Genomic DNA, 15,838 nt, shown 5'->3' with positions numbered 1-15,838 from the left:
CTTTATAACATAAAATAATCTATATGTCTGTTAAATATACCAAGTAGTACACAGAGGTAGTGTATTTGTTGCATTGCGTTGAGTCAGGACTCCCACCCAGCCACTAGCAGCCACATACGCTTGAGCTACGTACGTTGCCGTAGATTTCCTAACGTTTCGTGGTTTTGTGACGCATCAACGTATGGTTGAGCGGACAGGAGAATTTTACTGGCAAGATGGCGACTTCGGAGCCGGTAAGAGAGAACGGGGTTTCCAGGATTTTAGTGAACCAGACGATTTCTGAAAGTGATTAACTAGTTTATGAAATATTTGGGTATCCAGTATATTTAGAGAAAGCACCGTACATATTTAAAACGAGTTATTTATTTAAGAGCTTCAAGAACGCAGTGATGTCGGCGTTTCAACAAGATGTTCTCCAATGTTAGCTAGCTTTCAAATGGATTTAAGGGTGGCATTGGTGGCGACTTTGTTGGCAGGGAGGGACTGGAGCCGAATAGCACTGATTCTGTCCACACATTTATTTAACATATGTTATCATAGCTTGTTGTGATCGACACGATTTCTCGGAATTGAAGTAGACGATGTCGTGCTGGATTCTGTTATGTGAAACAAAAAACCTGATCTAGACACGTGTGTTTCGTGCTAGCTAGTTTCACAAGCTACCTAGCTAGCCATCTGGCAAGTTTAGCTTGCTAGCAATACCGGTCAGCTTATATACATCTGGCAAATTTAAATGAATCATTTGTGGTTTTCAAACGAATGACAACATACATCATGTTAAAATATTATAATACTGATTTTATGTAACGAGATATGCTGTTCCATCTCAGGTGTGTGAAGTAATTTCCTTTTCAAAGACTGTAGCTAGTTAGCTAGAGGGTGTTGCTCCTGATTTTAATTCCCTATTAAATTACTCTAACGTAAAATCGACTCTACCACGTTGCAAAGGACACTTGTTCGCTACCTAACTATAACTTATTTAACGTTAGCCACCCTCAAAATAACAGTATAATAACTTTACCTATCTTCAAGGTATGTTTGTCAGCACAGATCATTTGACGTAAAGCTATAATTATAGCTAACGTTAACTGTTAAAAATTCTAAGTATTGTCTCCGCCTGAAGTTACTTGCTTATGTATCATGTATGTTATTTTCTCACTAAGTAATAACGATGTCATCAAACGTCAACCAGCCTTGCTGAGGATACATTCATTAAACGTTACGCTTGTGTTGGCTACAGGAGAATAGAATGACTTCAGATGTGACACCACCACCTAATGCAGAGGAGGACTCTAAAATTACCACGGTAGCCTAACATTACTTTCCCTATTTTGTCGTAACACTGTTTGTTCCCCCCATCAAATGTATTTAATGATGCTTTTCATTTAGAAAAGTGAACCTGAAGATGGTCCTACACCCGAGATACCTACACCCATCGTTCCAAGTTCTGAGCAGTACATCAAACACCCTTTGCAGAACAGGTATTGTCTCTGTGTGTAAATGTGCTCATATGAACTGGTCTTAGAATGGTCTTTGTTACATAGCCAAAAAGGTAGTGGTTTTGCACCCTTCACAGTGTTTGACAGCTTCACCTTGGGAATATTTTAAAACGCACTTTTTTTCTTTTTACATTACTGAGCAGAGTTGGACTCTTGCTATAATATATATCTATAGTAATGTGTGTATGATGGTCAATCCCATTAGCTTTTCTCTAAACACGCAACTATATGGTTGCCATAAATGTACCGTAAGTTAAAACTTGCAGCATTAAGTGAATCCTCACTTCCATTTACAGTCAGCTATGGATCACCATGATTTCTAAAGGTTGTCCATCACAGTGATCAAGACAAGAAGTTAAAGGGATTTCTGACCCAGTTAGGATGATACTACGGAAGGAGAGCGAAGAATCTGTGTGGACAGTTCACTTGAAAGACCTTCATTAAACAGCAGTTTTGTTAGTGTTCTGCTCAGCAGCATTGAACAGTTATTCAGGCCGCCACAGGCAGAGCAGAAGTGCTGATGTCATTCATTGAGCAGACCTTCCTGTCCTTTCCGCCTGTGCATTGCCTGGTACTCCGTTTGTCTATCTTGCAGCATAATGGCAAGGGCTGGTCAGTGATCTTGGGGACAGGATTTATGGGAAGTGTCAGGGAACTATGTATGCCAGGCTGTGGACACCGGCACAGACAGTTTGTTGGTCATTTTCCTAACTAATGATGGGAAATTGCAATCAGTTGTGTTTGTGACCAGCATTTGTGTCTGTCTGTTAGTTTTGACACAAAGGTTATGAGGGTTTGGACTGTACCATCTCTGTCCTCCCCCGCTCCTCCCTTTGGTTTGTTAATGAGACAATAATGGTACTCATAAACAATGGGTATATTTGTTGGGTGGCTGACTATTGTTGTTCAGCACATCACATGGATTTATTCATGTTGTTCATATTTACTGGTAGTGAGAGTGATTACAATCTGACATTTCACCCTAAAAATTGCAAGGTGAAAATAACATCTGAATGAATGGTAACTTGTATTATTTATTACTGAGAGAGACATTTCTCCCACTAAATGATTTTAGTCCTAAGATAGTCTTATCTACTAATGCCATGGATGAAAAAGCTGTACTGCTTATTAATATATTTCATTATGTGCCATGCCCTAAAAGGATTTCATAGTGTTACAAAATATGACACTTTTAAAAAGAAAAGAAGAACAAGCAGTGTGAAGTATTTTCTAAATTCATCCAGGGGATGCCTGGTCTTGACAATGTTGTCTCTTCACAGATGGGCCCTATGGTATTTCAAAAATGACAAGAGCAAAAGTTGGACAGAAAATCTACGTCTGATTGCCAAGTTTGACACCGTAGAGGATTTTTGGGCGTAAGTGTGTTAAATGGTCTTTAACTAGCTCTCGCATTAGATGAAATCTTACAGAAATAAATGTAAATGATCAAGATTCCTTGAGAATATTGTTTTTATATTTAAATCTAAACCTCATTTATTTTCTATGATTGTAATTTCAAATTTGTCCCCAGATTATACAACCATATACAGCAACCAAGCAAACTGGGGTTTGGCTGTGACTATTGCTTATTTAAGGTAATACCAGTGGTGTTTCTATTCGAATCTATTCTGTCATTTATCAGTTGATCCTTGTGCCTTCAGAAGCTATTCTATGGACCCTGACAACACACAGTTATAAAGTCAATAACAAATATTGATAAATAATGACATTTGATTTAGGCTACGTGGATATATTTCTGTCCATCTGATAATATGTATGGTATAAAGCACTCGGCATCTGATCTGTTAGATGTTTAGGTCTAAATAGGTTGAGTTTAAATCCTGAGACTTGTTGTGGCATGCACTCAGTAAATGAACAGTGTGATTGACGTGTGTCCCTCATGTTAGGATGGCATCAAGCCTATGTGGGAGGATGACAGGAATAAACTTGGGGGCAGATGGCTGATGACCCTAAGCAAACAGCAGAGACATAATGACCTTGACCGCTACTGGATGGAGACGGTAAGCGCTGCTTGTCCCTATGTCTCTTAGCAGAAATGTTCCAATGTTCTCTTCACTGGTGCAGCCATCAGAGTCTAAACTGCCTGTCCTCTGATTTTGTTTGGCTTCCAGCTTTTGTGTTTAATTGGCGAGTCTTTTGACGAAGCCAGTGAAGACGCGTGTGGTGCCGTGGTCAATGTCAGGCCGAAAGGAGACAAAATAGCCATCTGGACCGCAAACTGCCAAAACAGGGAATCCATCATGACAATAGGGTAAGTGAACTGACTAGTCCCTCTAACACATCTCACATGTGGATCAGTTCATTTTATGTATGATGTCTTGCCATCAAGGAAATGTGGAAACAGGTTTTTCCACACTGACGGCTTTGAATCAAGCTTGTATCCCAGAGAGTACTATGTTGATTGGCCCGTGTGGAGATACTGTAATTCAGGCCAGTTCAAGTGGGGCCACATCTGGCCTGCAAAGCAAGTTTTAGTGATCACTTTACTTTGTAATGAAAAACAAAATGTGTTAGTAACTCCTAGGCTATATGACCCAATCAGTGTAGTCAATTATGATTAGCCCCTCTCAGCTCAATTTTGCAGCCTACAGAATCTTTACAGATCACATGTGTTTGACAGTCCATGTTACTGCCTAGTCATTTTACCAAGACACAGTTGCTACAAGACTTAATTTAATTACCATTAGTGACAAAAGCAGTATATGTACGCAGATATGGTTTTTGAGAACAGTGAAATTTAGGATTAACCTGTAGGACTATGTATTGATGACTACTACAGCATTCATTGATGCAATGATGGAAGATATTTTGTTCTGGAAGACACGTTTCATCATTTTAGGTTCTTGGTTAAAAAGATCTAACTTTTCAAGAGATAGTTTAATGAGTTGAAAGGTTAAGGTGGATTCTTAGTGCCTGGCCACTAGAGGGGGATGTTGTGTATATACGCCTTAAGCTTTCCATTTCAGGTTACCATTCATTAGTAACGCGTACTTTTGGAATAGAATGAAGCCAGTCAGCACTTTCATTCAGTTCCCAGGTGGTACAGAGGAAATCAGTGCCACATTCTGATACTGTCTCTAGGCTGAACCAAAGGTGGTACAAGTAGTTCACGTTAATCAGTTTAAACTGCGCAGAGTTGTAGTTGCAGACATTTTAAGTTGCCGTATGTTCTTTTTGTAAGCCAAAAGTACTACTGCTTGTACATACAACATGTATTTTATTCAAAATTTGAATTGGATAGATTGCCTTTTTCTTTTGAATGCCTAGGAAATTGGTCTAAATGCATGTGTGATTATAACTACATTCCTTATCTTTAAACTAAGCAGAATGCTTTAATCATATCTTCATTTTTTTTACAAGTCATTAGAGTGGTTGGTTGTGTTTTTTTAGAGCCTTCCATCACCATACAATTAACTATGTTCTGTCTTTCTTCCAGGCAACAATACAAAGAGCGCTTGAGTATTCCCAACAAAACTCTCATCGGCTACCAGTCACACGATGACACCTCTAGCAAAAGTGGATCCACAACGAAAAACATGTATTCAGTTTGAAGAAGATTAATTCAAGTTGTTGTAGGTTTATGAAATTACCAGATTGCATCACATTAATAACTTTGAGTTGTCAACTACTGTAGTGTCCTTCCTTTTAAACAGAAAGAGCAGGGGGGAAACACAAAACTCGGTATTTAAATGTGGAACTTTAAACTTGACTGTTGAACACCTTCAGTATCGGCTCATCAAAGGGTGCTAAATGGCCTAGGAGTTTGAGGGACGGCACCAGTGAAAATATTGGAACTGGGCTAGGTGTTACTGATCTTTTTTTCAGTTTAGAATCAAAAATACATACGACTAATACAACACATCCCTGGCAAAAGAGGTTGTAAGGTTTATTTTAAAAAAAGGAAACCATCTTTCTTGGCTTTAACCAGTCATCTCTCTCATGCTTCATGTTACAAAGTGTTATAAGGGATTTGTCACCACTGGGGTTTACAAACAGAATGAATAATGGCAACTTTCATCCACCCCGCAATTTTAAGGGCCACAGCAGTTTTAACATGTATCATTTTTGAAGGTGTTTGGCATGAGAGGAATTTGCAAATGCACCTGCAGACTGACTATCTTAAAAGGTTTGTAAAAGTTAGCCTAAGTTTCTCTCCATGTTTGGTATTTGCCCGGAGAGACCACTTTTTGTTTCAGCCATGCTGAAATTGTGAAAAGAATTGCTTGTAGAACTGTTTTGAATTCTTGTGTTTCCCCAACCCCACATCTATTTATGGTACATGCATTGCAGTTGAGCTATTAAGTGGGAGGAAGACCATGAAAGAAAAGAAAAATTATTCCTTTTTTTTCTTCCTTTTTTCCATATTTGAAAAGGTTAGGAATGTGGACTACTGCTTAATGTAGAAACATTTTTTACAATATATTTTACAGTAACCTCCCTGGTCACCCTTGCTTTTTAGGTGTGCTTTTCACATTTTTTTTTTCTCTCTCTTCCTAATAATACTGTAGACATTTTTTTCACTATCGCGATACTATCAGGATCAGTGCGAATGAAGAGGCTACTCATCGTGAATTGATTTTGCTCATATTGTATCTTTATTATCTGTAATTCCAGGATGTATATTACCTTCTTTCAAGTAAAGATTAAGTGCTTTGCATTAACATGTGAATCACATGTCTCCTTTTGTTTACTCTGGGAGAACGCTAGAGGTTTTTTCCTTCCAATTTATTATTTCATTTTCCGTCGGTACCACTGTCTCCATCTAATATGGTGTGGTTTTAGAGAAATCTTAATCTTAATTCAACAGATCTATTTTAAACTAGAAAGGCATGTGATGCCTCGCACAGATGGCATTTAGCAGGGTACGTATTACTAACTAAATAGGGTTCACACTGTTTTCTTTGTACACAACAAAACTTGGCACATAGTTAAGTCAACAAGAAGCTATTGTTTGTATTGTTAAGTCGAAAATCCACTCCCTCTTCACCCTCACACACCTGTCACTGTTCAAATATGACTCAACTGTAGATGCCCTACACACGCAAGGACTTCAGGGCACGGTTTAAGCAATAACCTGTCTGTACAGTACCAGAGCCTCCTTTGCGTTTTTTTCTTGCGTAAAGTAGACTTTTTTTTTTGTATTTTTTTTTTTTCAAACCAGAAATATAACTAGCTAAAGAATGGTTTAACAAATAAAATGTAGAAATGTGCTCAATTAAACCTGGTTTATTTTCAGTAGCTCTACAACTGATCTCCTGGAAACTTAGGACAGCAACTGGAATTTTGTCTGACGTCACCGACACCTGCCAAACAGCAGTTAATGCTCCAAGTCCTGAAGAATGGCCACCTCGCCTTAGCAATCATACATTAAAACTATGTTGACAAACATGTTCCTTTGACGGTCAAGGTGAAATGATGTAAAGGGTTTAAATTTTAAAGTATCGCCATGACTGGACAAAATATTTAGATTTCCAGTTTCTGCTGTAAATAAATCAAATGCATTACGTGTCAGACATATCTGAATAGTGAAGCCGATAACAAGCAGGTTCTTTTTTTACATGAAGTGGATGCTGAAATGATCCATACATCACACTACATACTCAAAAGCAGGTTGAGGTGTTTGACAAAACATTTCTTAAAACAATAGCAAAAAAGAAGCCACGTTACCTAAAATGTAATTTGTTCAAATATAATGTCTCAAATATGTTGATCCATCGGTTGGTGAAAACGCTCAATTCTGTGATTACATGGTGAATGAAACACCAACATTTACAGGTTGTAAATAAGTTAAGTTACAGGATGAAATACAAAGTCAGACCTCTGATTCAAACATTTTTATTAGAACTACTAGAAAAGTATGTAATCTGCAATCACAGTACACATTGTTCATTTTGCTTTTCAAAGTGCGATACCACATGGAAAATAAATTACAATTGTTCTCTGCCCAGCAGAATCATCATGGCTGATTTCTTTTAACATTTCTAAAAGAAATTGGAGGCCGAGTCCTACCAGTGCGTCTTGACAATTCATCAGCTGGTTACTTGGTGTGTTCTTTAAAACCAGAAGAGACCAATTCAGTCCTGCTAATAATCACCCTGTGATTCAAAACATTCATCTAACAACCAAATTGAAACGTAAATGTAATTTGTAGTCATGACCACTTGTGAAGGAAACACATTTACCATTACTATTTTTGATGGCACTGCATGTTACAATGATGTACTACCCATATCTGACACTACAGAACCTTTTGGAAGATGATATCACCAACAAGGATACAGTACTCAAAATATTTGAGCCAGAGTGTACTTTTACAAAATTAAAAGTTTCTCTGATGCTTGTAATACCCGACGATTGAAGTTAATATGTCCTGAATAAGTAGTATCCAACGGTCTTAAGTTTACCACACTCACATTTCAAAGATTTTCTGTCTGAAAGGTAATCCATTTTGGTGCACATGGTGATGGAAAATAAAAAAACATAAATAACGGAAAATGGTACTCCAAATTAGGCCTCAAGCCAAAATGAGGGGCTTTTCTTCACCCCTTCTCTCCAGGAGCGTAGTCAACATTGATGATGAGAAAAAGTAGAACTCCACCACAAAGCTCAGCTCAAACGCTTCAATGTTCACACTGAGCGTCCACTCAAAAATGGCAGAAATATGTTTGTAAAAGTAATCCTCTTGGGCAAAGAATATGCAATCTGATGAGCCAAGTTAAGGACAAGGATGACACTTTTTGAAGATTACCTTCAATTAGGTAGAAGCACTACCTTTGAAGATCAGAACATTTTGTAATTAGCCACACTATGATTATTAACTTACTTTAGTCTGTCTCAAAATATTATATCTCACTGAAATGAAATCAATGTTCATGTTTTCACTGGAGAATGTAATGCACAACTGACTGTTGGCTTACAGCTGTAAAAGGATACAAAGGATGGTGACTGTGACCTGGATGACTGTAGATACAATGCGTGCTGGGTAGAGGTAGCGCTCCAGTCCGGTGAGAAGGCACCTGTTAGTGAGCGAGGTGAGGAGGACGCAGTAGAAACACAGGCACACGAAACTCACAGCGGCACCCAGGTAATGCAGCATGCTAAGCTGAGCAGGCTACAGGACACAGAAGACACAGGAACTTAGAGTGAAAATATCACTGCAAGTAATTATAACAGCTGGTTATTGTAGGATTTGAACACTTAGCCGCCAACATGTTGCAGTTAAGCAGTGGTAGTCTAGAGTTATGCTGTGAGGCCAGATTCAAAGCAAATTTAGACAAATAATCTTCTATTGTGTTGTGCTGTTACTTGATCTTGCTAGACTTGACCATTTTATCAGATATCAGTCACAGAACTCCCATACCAGAAAATAATCCTCTTGTCCTTTGCTGAATTCAAACCGGCTGTACTTTACACCTGTCAGTATTGTTTGTGTTGGTGTGACCATCCTACACCCAGTAGCACTTACATTGCAGTTCCCTGCCACAAAAGCTCCACATGACGCCACACAGCCAAAGACCAGGGAAATTTTAGCGAGGAGAGACTGATTGCTGTTTCTATCCAGGATGTGAGCATGGTGAAAAATGCAAAACACCAGAACTACAGGAGACAACGAAAATTTCAGTCAGTTATGTTGCCAGTACAAACTGTGAATGATCACTTTAGACAGGACAATAAGCATGGTGAAGCAATTGTAACTTGTGCTCTCAGAGAATGCACTCACACAAGAATGCTCCTGCGTTAATGGTGGCGGAAAAAAGGGAGTTTTCCGGGGCATTAGTACCGCTCCAGCTATATTAGGGGGAAACAGTTAACAAAGATTAAGTATAAATCACAATTTTAACATCACAAACCTGGATTATGAAAAAGCATCCATTTCAAGTGAGGACATTGTCCAGTGCACTCTTCCTTACCTTATAGTAGGGACATGAAAGGTTGTACAGCATCCAGAATCATTTGTTTGGCATGAGTTCCTGTATTCCCTACAAATATGAAAGTGATTCAGTTCTCCAACCATGTTGTGGTAATCATCAAAGTATCATCAATACTAAGCACTTTTTGCTTGAAATGGGTTTGAAGAGGCTTTACTTACCAGTTGTTAAGTGAGCACACATGACCATTTCTTAGTGCCAGTGCATATCTAAGAGATTAAAATGAAAATCAGAGAACACTCAAAATCTGTACAAAAGTACATATGGAACGTTGGATAAATCATGCCTGTAGTTGTATTCTGTAAGTCAAATTAAGAGGTGTCTCTCCCATGTCTATCCAGTTCCAATGCTACAATACTGGAGAGTCACAGCCGGTTTAATGAATAACCAGGAACTCAATTAAATGTTGGCTAAGGATGTGTACACAAGCAGCTGTTAGTAGAGAATTAATATTTTCAACAGTCTCAAATGTCACCTGTCTGCTTACTGTATATAATGGGGAAATCAAGGAAATATACATGTATTTGTCAGGTTTAAAAGCCACAATTATCAAACATAGGACAATTAATATTAACAATTATGTTGGTTCCTATATTTGAGAACTTACTTTGAAACTACCTTTGAAATTACTGAGACACACATCTGGGCTCATCACATTCAAAGGTATTAATCATCAAATTTAATAAAGTGTGCTTGATGCTGACCTACACATGTATAAACTTGTTACTTCAATATTGACCAATATTTGTAAGAGAACCACCCATTTTTCTGACCAAATCAGATTGATTTACTTTTTCCACTTGAGAATAATCAATTGCACAGATTGTTAAACCAAAGATGAAGTTTCACTGCAACAATTATCATAGGTTTTGTAGTGACAAGACAAATGTACAACACAAATGTACTGAATCTGTTTTTAGCTATAACAAACACTGAAACAATGATAATTCAGAAAAGGAACACTTACACTGTCCAGGACCCCAAAAATGAGACAGCAGAGAGTGTGAAAGGGATAATAATCCAGAAGACCATTTCTTGTTGTGTTGATTTTCAGAGATTCCAAGAAACAATGTATGTCTGGGGTGTAGGACTAGGAATGTATTTTCAATTCTTCCACACCAGTCATTTGACATGCTAACTGCTGCACCCCAATCAAATATGTTCCATGTCATTCAGTGCTGGATGAAGTACAAGGATATGTAGGCAGACAGACACTTGCGTCCTCCCAGAAAAGCAGCATTCTTCACTTTCTATGCTACAACAGCTTTAATGTGCCGGGCCTGTTAAGCCACTCCTTGTGGGGAACCTTCCTGCCCTGTCAGAAAACAGCCACAAGGAAACTTGGGCTGGGTCACTTAACCTTATCATCATGTTTGCTTTATGCCAACACAAAACAACCAATCATACTCTACAGCTCCTGCTAGGAAGAAAGCCTTTTGTTTCCCTTCTTCGGCATACCCTCTGTATCGAAGTCCATATCAGAGGTGAATCAACAAAGTGCACAATTATAATAATCTTTACCAGTTCTTGTGCTGTTTTAGACAACAAATTGTTACAGGACTGGATTAAGAGAATGTGGGTGTGAATGTCATTCTTGAAATGTTCTTTTGACATAGTCATCTCCAAACAGGTTTCCACAAAAGCCAGTTAGGCCTGCTGGACACAACAGACCCAATTTAAATGTTTAGCAATACTCCAGCACAGCTTGACGTTTAATAATGATGTAACCTACCTGATGTTTCCCTACTCCAGCTTTTCTCAATCACACCATGGCAAGCTGGCCAAGAGGTGTAATGATGAGTTCACATGTTTAAGTGTGCTGCCATAATTCATATTTGTTGACTCCCTTCCCCTCTTTTGGCAGTAAACCAGCAAGTGATCACTTACCATTATCAGTGGGTACACCTACAATTCAGACACTTTTATCCGAGATTGTGCTAGTTATTTCACATGATTTTAGATTTCCCTACGCAAAATTGCAAGAAATCAAAACGCCAGGTCCAAACTAAACACAAATTTCCCAATTAATTAACACCTCACACCTAGGCATAATTAAGTTCTGAACATAGATGTCCACTAAGATGCCTACAACTCCTGATTTACTAAGGACGATTATCCCCCGAAATAGTTAAGTGATACTATATGGTAAACTTGGTGAATAAAACCATTGATAAATAAAATACATTTTTACGACACTATAAAGTTATCAAATTAAGACATGTGCTACGCGTTTTGGGGGAATATGAGGTAGACTTTGGGTCCTGAATTTCAAAACAATTGAAATGGCGGCCACTGTAAGATGGAGTCTGTGGCAGTTACTACGGTCTCGCTCCGTTATACATCATTACAGGTATAAAACACAAATTTACATTAACATTTGTAAGAGTTAGAAAAACATACAAGCTAAGATTCATTATAACTCTGGAGTATGTCGTACCATAGTAAGGGCGAAGTCAGAAAGTGTACATGCTAGCGGGTAAACCAGCAGTAACCTTATTGTACGTCAGATGCCTGACCCAGCATAGCAAGCTTGCTAACAGTAGCCAGCCATCATAAACGGCTGAGCTCACTATCTTAAACTTGTAATCCCTGGCTCTCACTCATTGATTGCGCAGTAGAGATCTTTTGGTTCTGTCTAAAAGTACATTAATAAATATAACCTTAGTTTTTAACTTCAATTCATTCGGTTAGTTCGCCTACCCTAGCTAATAGCATAGACGTTATAGCTAGTAATGTTACATTGATCTGCCCAGTTAAAACTTGTTTGTCATCTATGAACCAACTAACGTAACGTCAGGCCTACATGTTCAAGTTACTACCTATGAATGGGTAATTTCTAGAAGCTCACAGATGCTTTGCTTAAGTTCCGTCTAACGTTGCACATTTTAGTTTTAAAAACTACTTGACGTTAACAATAACTTAGGCTTTGCACAGTTCTGCATTAGGCCTATGCCATAACCCAATGATAACATAAGTCAGTCAAAATTGCTTAGGCCTACATGTAGGCCAAGTTAGTAGCTAAAGTTCCTTATGTAGTTAAATATACGTGATATGATTCGAGTTTTCTCGTTTGTCTCAGGTACCCAGTTACGGAGAGAAATCGGTGCCTCTCCCTGTGTGCTGCCCATCTTTTAAAAAAATCTCTGCTACCTTCAAGGGGATCGGGTAACGTGTTTGCAAGTAAGAATGTGTCTAGGAGCGGTGTGTGTTCCTTTGGGGACTGGCTGGTTGTATTGTCAGAGTTATATAACAATAAGAAAATTATATCTCCATGTAGTTATTATAACTGTTGGGCTTTTCCCATAGGAAAGCAATTTAAGCAAGAGCTATACATTTTTCACAAATGTTACCCAATGACAGGTTTTAGAACTAATATATGCATTTGTTGATAGACAGGCTATCATTTCATACCTGACTCTTGAACAAATCATCAGGCAAACAGTTATGTTAACTTAAATATCAGTGTCAGACAATGTATTTGAGATTCACTTTTGCAAAGTGGTCTTTTTAAGGCCGCTCTCTACTTGTTAATTTCAGTGCGATGCTTGTCCATTCAAACGCAAGATACACCGAACCCCAGAAGTCTGAAGTTCATACCTGGTAAACCTGTTTTAGGAACCGGAACAATAGATTTCCCCACTTCAAGCTCAGCAGATTGCTCTTCATTGGCTAGGCAAGTAACATTCGATTACACTATTACATCTGCTTACATCCTGTATTATCTGTGAATGAACCTTGTGTTTTGTACTTGATGATCGTGGCTACTTCTTGAGATAAGTCATATGACACTGCATTTTTCTGAAATGATGTGATGTCACTGTTCCTGTGGCACTGATTGCACTTGGTGCACTTAAGATGCCCTTTTTCTAAAAGTACAATATGTTATCCACAGTCACTTTACAAATATTCATTTTAAAGGTTGTAACGAGAATGATATGCCTGCCCACAGCAATCTATTTCAGGTTGAAGGAGTGAAGAGTGTCTTCTTTGGGCCTGATTTCATTACCTTGACAAAGGTCTCCAAAAAACTACACATAAGCATGCATGAGTTTTTACTGCTCTAACATTTCCATGTTACTATACATTTTCTTTAATGCATGATGTCACCTCATTTTGGTAGTCTGTTAGGCTCTTTTGTCATTCTCTCAACATCTGTAATCTACAGGCAGATGATGATGTTGAGTGGACTGATGTCAAGCGACATGCTATTGAAGTAATCACAACATTCTTTGAGAGTGGAGAACCCGTTACAACTGGAGCTACACTGTCTCACTCGGAAAACAGTACGTTTGTGTTTCTCTGTTTGGTTGCTGGAGGGCTCTCTGCTTAAGCAGTGTTCATCGTGGGAGTGGTCAGAAGTACATTTTTTTTCTGTTTGGGAACTTTTAGTCCAATTTTGGTTGTTGTTTCCATAGGTCTTTCTGAGGAGGATGATGAAATTGTTTCAATGATTAAGGAGCTCCTGGATAACAGGATCAGGTAGGATTCACATTTTCAGATTTCTTGTGTGAAAAACAGCCATGCTTTTGAAACCCATTGCAACAGTCTTGTAATCCAAATGACTCACCAGTCAATTAACATACTGCATGACTCAATCTTGGAGCAAAAAAGAAGGGAAAATTGGATTATCTTTGTTTAAAGAACTTTGGGAAAGAACTGATAAAGGCCCGGAGAGCAAAAAGACATTATATTAAGTGGCACACAAGGCCCATAACATTTGGATATCATGTCTGTAATTTTTGTTTTGTTTTGGCTACCTCTGTGCTACTTTTCCACAGGCCCACAGTTCAGGAAGATGGAGGTGACGTCATCTTTAAGGGGTTTGAAGATGGGACTGTGAAGCTGAGACTGGTTGGCTCCTGCACAGGCTGTCCTAGCTCCACAGTTACCCTGAAAAATGGCATTCAGAACATGCTGCAGTTCTACATACCTGAAGTGGATGACGTGGTACAGGTAAGAGATGTGTGGACCTGATGTAGGGCGAAGATGAGTGATATAATAAATGTTCATTTGGAAAATAGAAAAAAAAGTCCAAGTCCTCATTCAGTCTCACACACTGTTGGATTAGGATGGAAACAATAACTTGTATATTATGGTTAGTAGGTCGATTTGCCGCATAATTGTGTCTGATTGGACCTCTGCCTGCCTAGCAGTGCACTGAACATCAGGTATATTTTGCAAGTGCTGATAAAAAAGACATAGTGATGACTAGTTTGCTGCTCGCACAAACTGAAAGTACAATCCCCTTAGATCTGAATGTTCATTCATTGGGTGAAGTAAAAGTCTGCTTGTTATCTAAACATTCTGGAATGTCGTATGTGACATGGTGTCCCTGCATGGTTCGCTGTCATGAATAAAGAAACTGTCTGTGTAGTGATGATGATTTGTTTTGAGTCATTCAATCCATATCAGAGTGATGATGATGATGATGATGATGATGATGATGTTACTATTGGGGGACATGTGTTCCTTTTTCACAAGTGTTGTCTCCTTTCATAGGTTGAAGATGAAATGGATGAGGTCAGCACAAAAGTGTTCTCAGAATTGGAACGCAAATTGCAGGACTCCTAACCTGATCCTGCTACTTCGTGTTTGGCAGACTACTCACAGAACAACCCTGGTATACTTCGTGTTTGGCAGACTACTCATAGAACAACCCTGGTATACTTCGTGTTTGGCAGACTACTCATAGAACAACCCTGGTATACTTCAGGTTCTGAGCTGTATCCTACAACTTAGTGCAATATTGTGCTCAACAGTTTTAATTTTAGCCTTGCACTTTCCGATTGTGTATATTTATTATTATTCTCTTTTTTGTTTATATTATGCCTCTGTAATGAGCCTCAATCGGTTGTGTACATTGCAAGAGTTTTTGCAAATGAAATCTCCTTGTCCTTGGAAAGTTGCTTGCATAACACTGAAGGTAGTTATGATGAATATATTTGTTGCATATTGCAAGTGAATTTTGGAAGGGTCGGGAGAGGGTTGTTTTCTGATTCCAAATGCAAAATGTGAATCTAAAGTAACATTACAAGGAAAGCAATTCCAGGATTAATTCATTTTCCTGAAGGGCCACACATCTGTGTCAGATGTCAAATTTAGTGATTATACACAAGTTCAGACATTTGGTCTTACAGTCAAGAGAATAAAAGTAGCACAGAAAATGTGAGTTTTGGCTTGAATTATTACAAAATCATATGGATCGACATGAATGTTACAGTGACACTGTTCTGTTACTTTTGCCTAATTATTGTTTCACTCACTGTTCTGGAAACAATACTTGCTTCATGTATAAATGATCTGTGCTCCTGTTCCACTTTGTCGTTTGTTTTGTCATAAATCCAGTGACACACAAAATCTGGTTTTCTTGATATAAACTGTGAATTTAGT

General features: G+C 38.4%; 3 protein-coding genes across 7 annotated transcripts; 2 read left to right on the top strand and 1 right to left on the bottom strand.

Annotated features, from left to right (window-relative positions):
• The first annotated feature begins 126 nt into the window (after nucleotides 1-126).
• eif4e1c (eukaryotic translation initiation factor 4E family member 1c) lies at nucleotides 127-6,181 on the top strand. The gene is made up of 8 exons (XM_012838700.3): nucleotides 127-233; nucleotides 1,241-1,306; nucleotides 1,390-1,481; nucleotides 2,780-2,875; nucleotides 3,031-3,094; nucleotides 3,407-3,520; nucleotides 3,632-3,771; nucleotides 4,957-6,181. Exons 1-8 carry the CDS (start codon nucleotides 216-218, stop codon nucleotides 5,069-5,071), a joined length of 705 nt encoding a protein of 234 aa, XP_012694154.1. The 5' UTR covers nucleotides 127-215; the 3' UTR covers nucleotides 5,072-6,181.
• A 1,158-nt stretch (nucleotides 6,182-7,339) lies between these two features.
• On the bottom strand, nucleotides 7,340-11,501 carry si:dkey-228d14.5 (uncharacterized protein LOC796266 homolog). 4 transcript variants are annotated; one of them, XM_012838675.2, is made up of 8 exons: nucleotides 11,336-11,501; nucleotides 10,416-10,763; nucleotides 9,610-9,657; nucleotides 9,431-9,499; nucleotides 9,241-9,308; nucleotides 8,986-9,116; nucleotides 8,454-8,631; nucleotides 7,340-8,222 (listed from the first exon to the last, which is right to left on the bottom strand). In XM_012838675.2, the coding sequence occupies exons 2-8, from the start codon at nucleotides 10,478-10,480 to the stop codon at nucleotides 8,035-8,037; spliced, it is 747 nt and encodes a 248-aa protein (XP_012694129.1). In that variant the 5' UTR covers nucleotides 10,481-10,763; nucleotides 11,336-11,501; the 3' UTR covers nucleotides 7,340-8,034. The 4 variants fall into 4 exon arrangements, with proteins under 4 accessions (XP_012694129.1, XP_042565488.1, XP_031434776.1 ...); XM_042709554.1 differs by lacking the exon at nucleotides 11,336-11,501 and adding an exon at nucleotides 11,181-11,324; XM_031578916.1 differs by lacking the exon at nucleotides 11,336-11,501 and adding an exon at nucleotides 11,181-11,324 and having other exon boundaries at nucleotides 10,416-10,525.
• Nucleotides 11,502-11,691: 190 nt separating this feature from the next.
• On the top strand, nucleotides 11,692-15,761 carry zgc:110319 (uncharacterized protein LOC796111 homolog). Of its 2 annotated transcripts, XM_012838664.3 has the most exons (9): nucleotides 11,692-11,798; nucleotides 12,528-12,628; nucleotides 12,986-13,121; nucleotides 13,398-13,464; nucleotides 13,614-13,731; nucleotides 13,864-13,927; nucleotides 14,227-14,401; nucleotides 14,948-15,068; nucleotides 15,110-15,761. In XM_012838664.3, exons 1-8 carry the CDS (start codon nucleotides 11,731-11,733, stop codon nucleotides 15,017-15,019), a joined length of 801 nt encoding a protein of 266 aa, XP_012694118.1. In that variant the 5' UTR covers nucleotides 11,692-11,730; the 3' UTR covers nucleotides 15,020-15,068; nucleotides 15,110-15,761. The 2 variants fall into 2 exon arrangements, with proteins under 2 accessions (XP_012694118.1, XP_012694110.1); XM_012838656.3 differs by having other exon boundaries at nucleotides 14,948-15,761.
• Nucleotides 15,762-15,838: the final 77 nt, after the last annotated feature.

This window comes from Clupea harengus, chromosome 13 (genome assembly GCF_900700415.2).
Source record: "Clupea harengus chromosome 13, Ch_v2.0.2, whole genome shotgun sequence".
NCBI classification, from domain to species: Eukaryota; Metazoa; Chordata; class Actinopteri; order Clupeiformes; family Clupeidae; genus Clupea; species Clupea harengus.
Note: the sequence above shows the minus strand (reverse complement) of the source record. Positions and strands in the feature narration are given on the sequence as shown.

Bases quoted from the DNA above. Each gene is read 5' to 3' on its own strand.
- zgc:110319 (XM_012838664.3), top strand. From the start codon at position 11,731: ATGGCGGCCACTGTAAGATGGAGTCTGTGGCAGTTACTACGGTCTCGC. The intron at 12,629-12,985 runs GTAAGAATGTGT...TGTTAATTTCAG, and splicing joins ATCGGGTAACGTGTTTGCAA to TGCGATGCTTGTCCATTCAA. The intron at 13,465-13,613 runs GTCTCCAAAAAA...TGTAATCTACAG, and splicing joins ATTTCATTACCTTGACAAAG to GCAGATGATGATGTTGAGTG.
- eif4e1c (XM_012838700.3), top strand. The intron at 3,095-3,406 runs GTAATACCAGTG...CCCTCATGTTAG, and splicing joins GTGACTATTGCTTATTTAAG to GATGGCATCAAGCCTATGTG. The intron at 3,521-3,631 runs GTAAGCGCTGCT...TTTGGCTTCCAG, and splicing joins ACCGCTACTGGATGGAGACG to CTTTTGTGTTTAATTGGCGA.
- si:dkey-228d14.5 (XM_012838675.2), bottom strand. From the start codon at position 10,480: ATGGTCTTCTGGATTATTATCCCTTTCACACTCTCTGCTGTCTCATTT. The intron at 9,658-10,415 runs GTAAGTGTTCCT...TTAATCTCTTAG, and splicing joins TTTTTGGGGTCCTGGACAGT to ATATGCACTGGCACTAAGAA. The intron at 9,500-9,609 runs GTAAGTAAAGCC...TCATATTTGTAG, and splicing joins GTGTGCTCACTTAACAACTG to GGAATACAGGAACTCATGCC.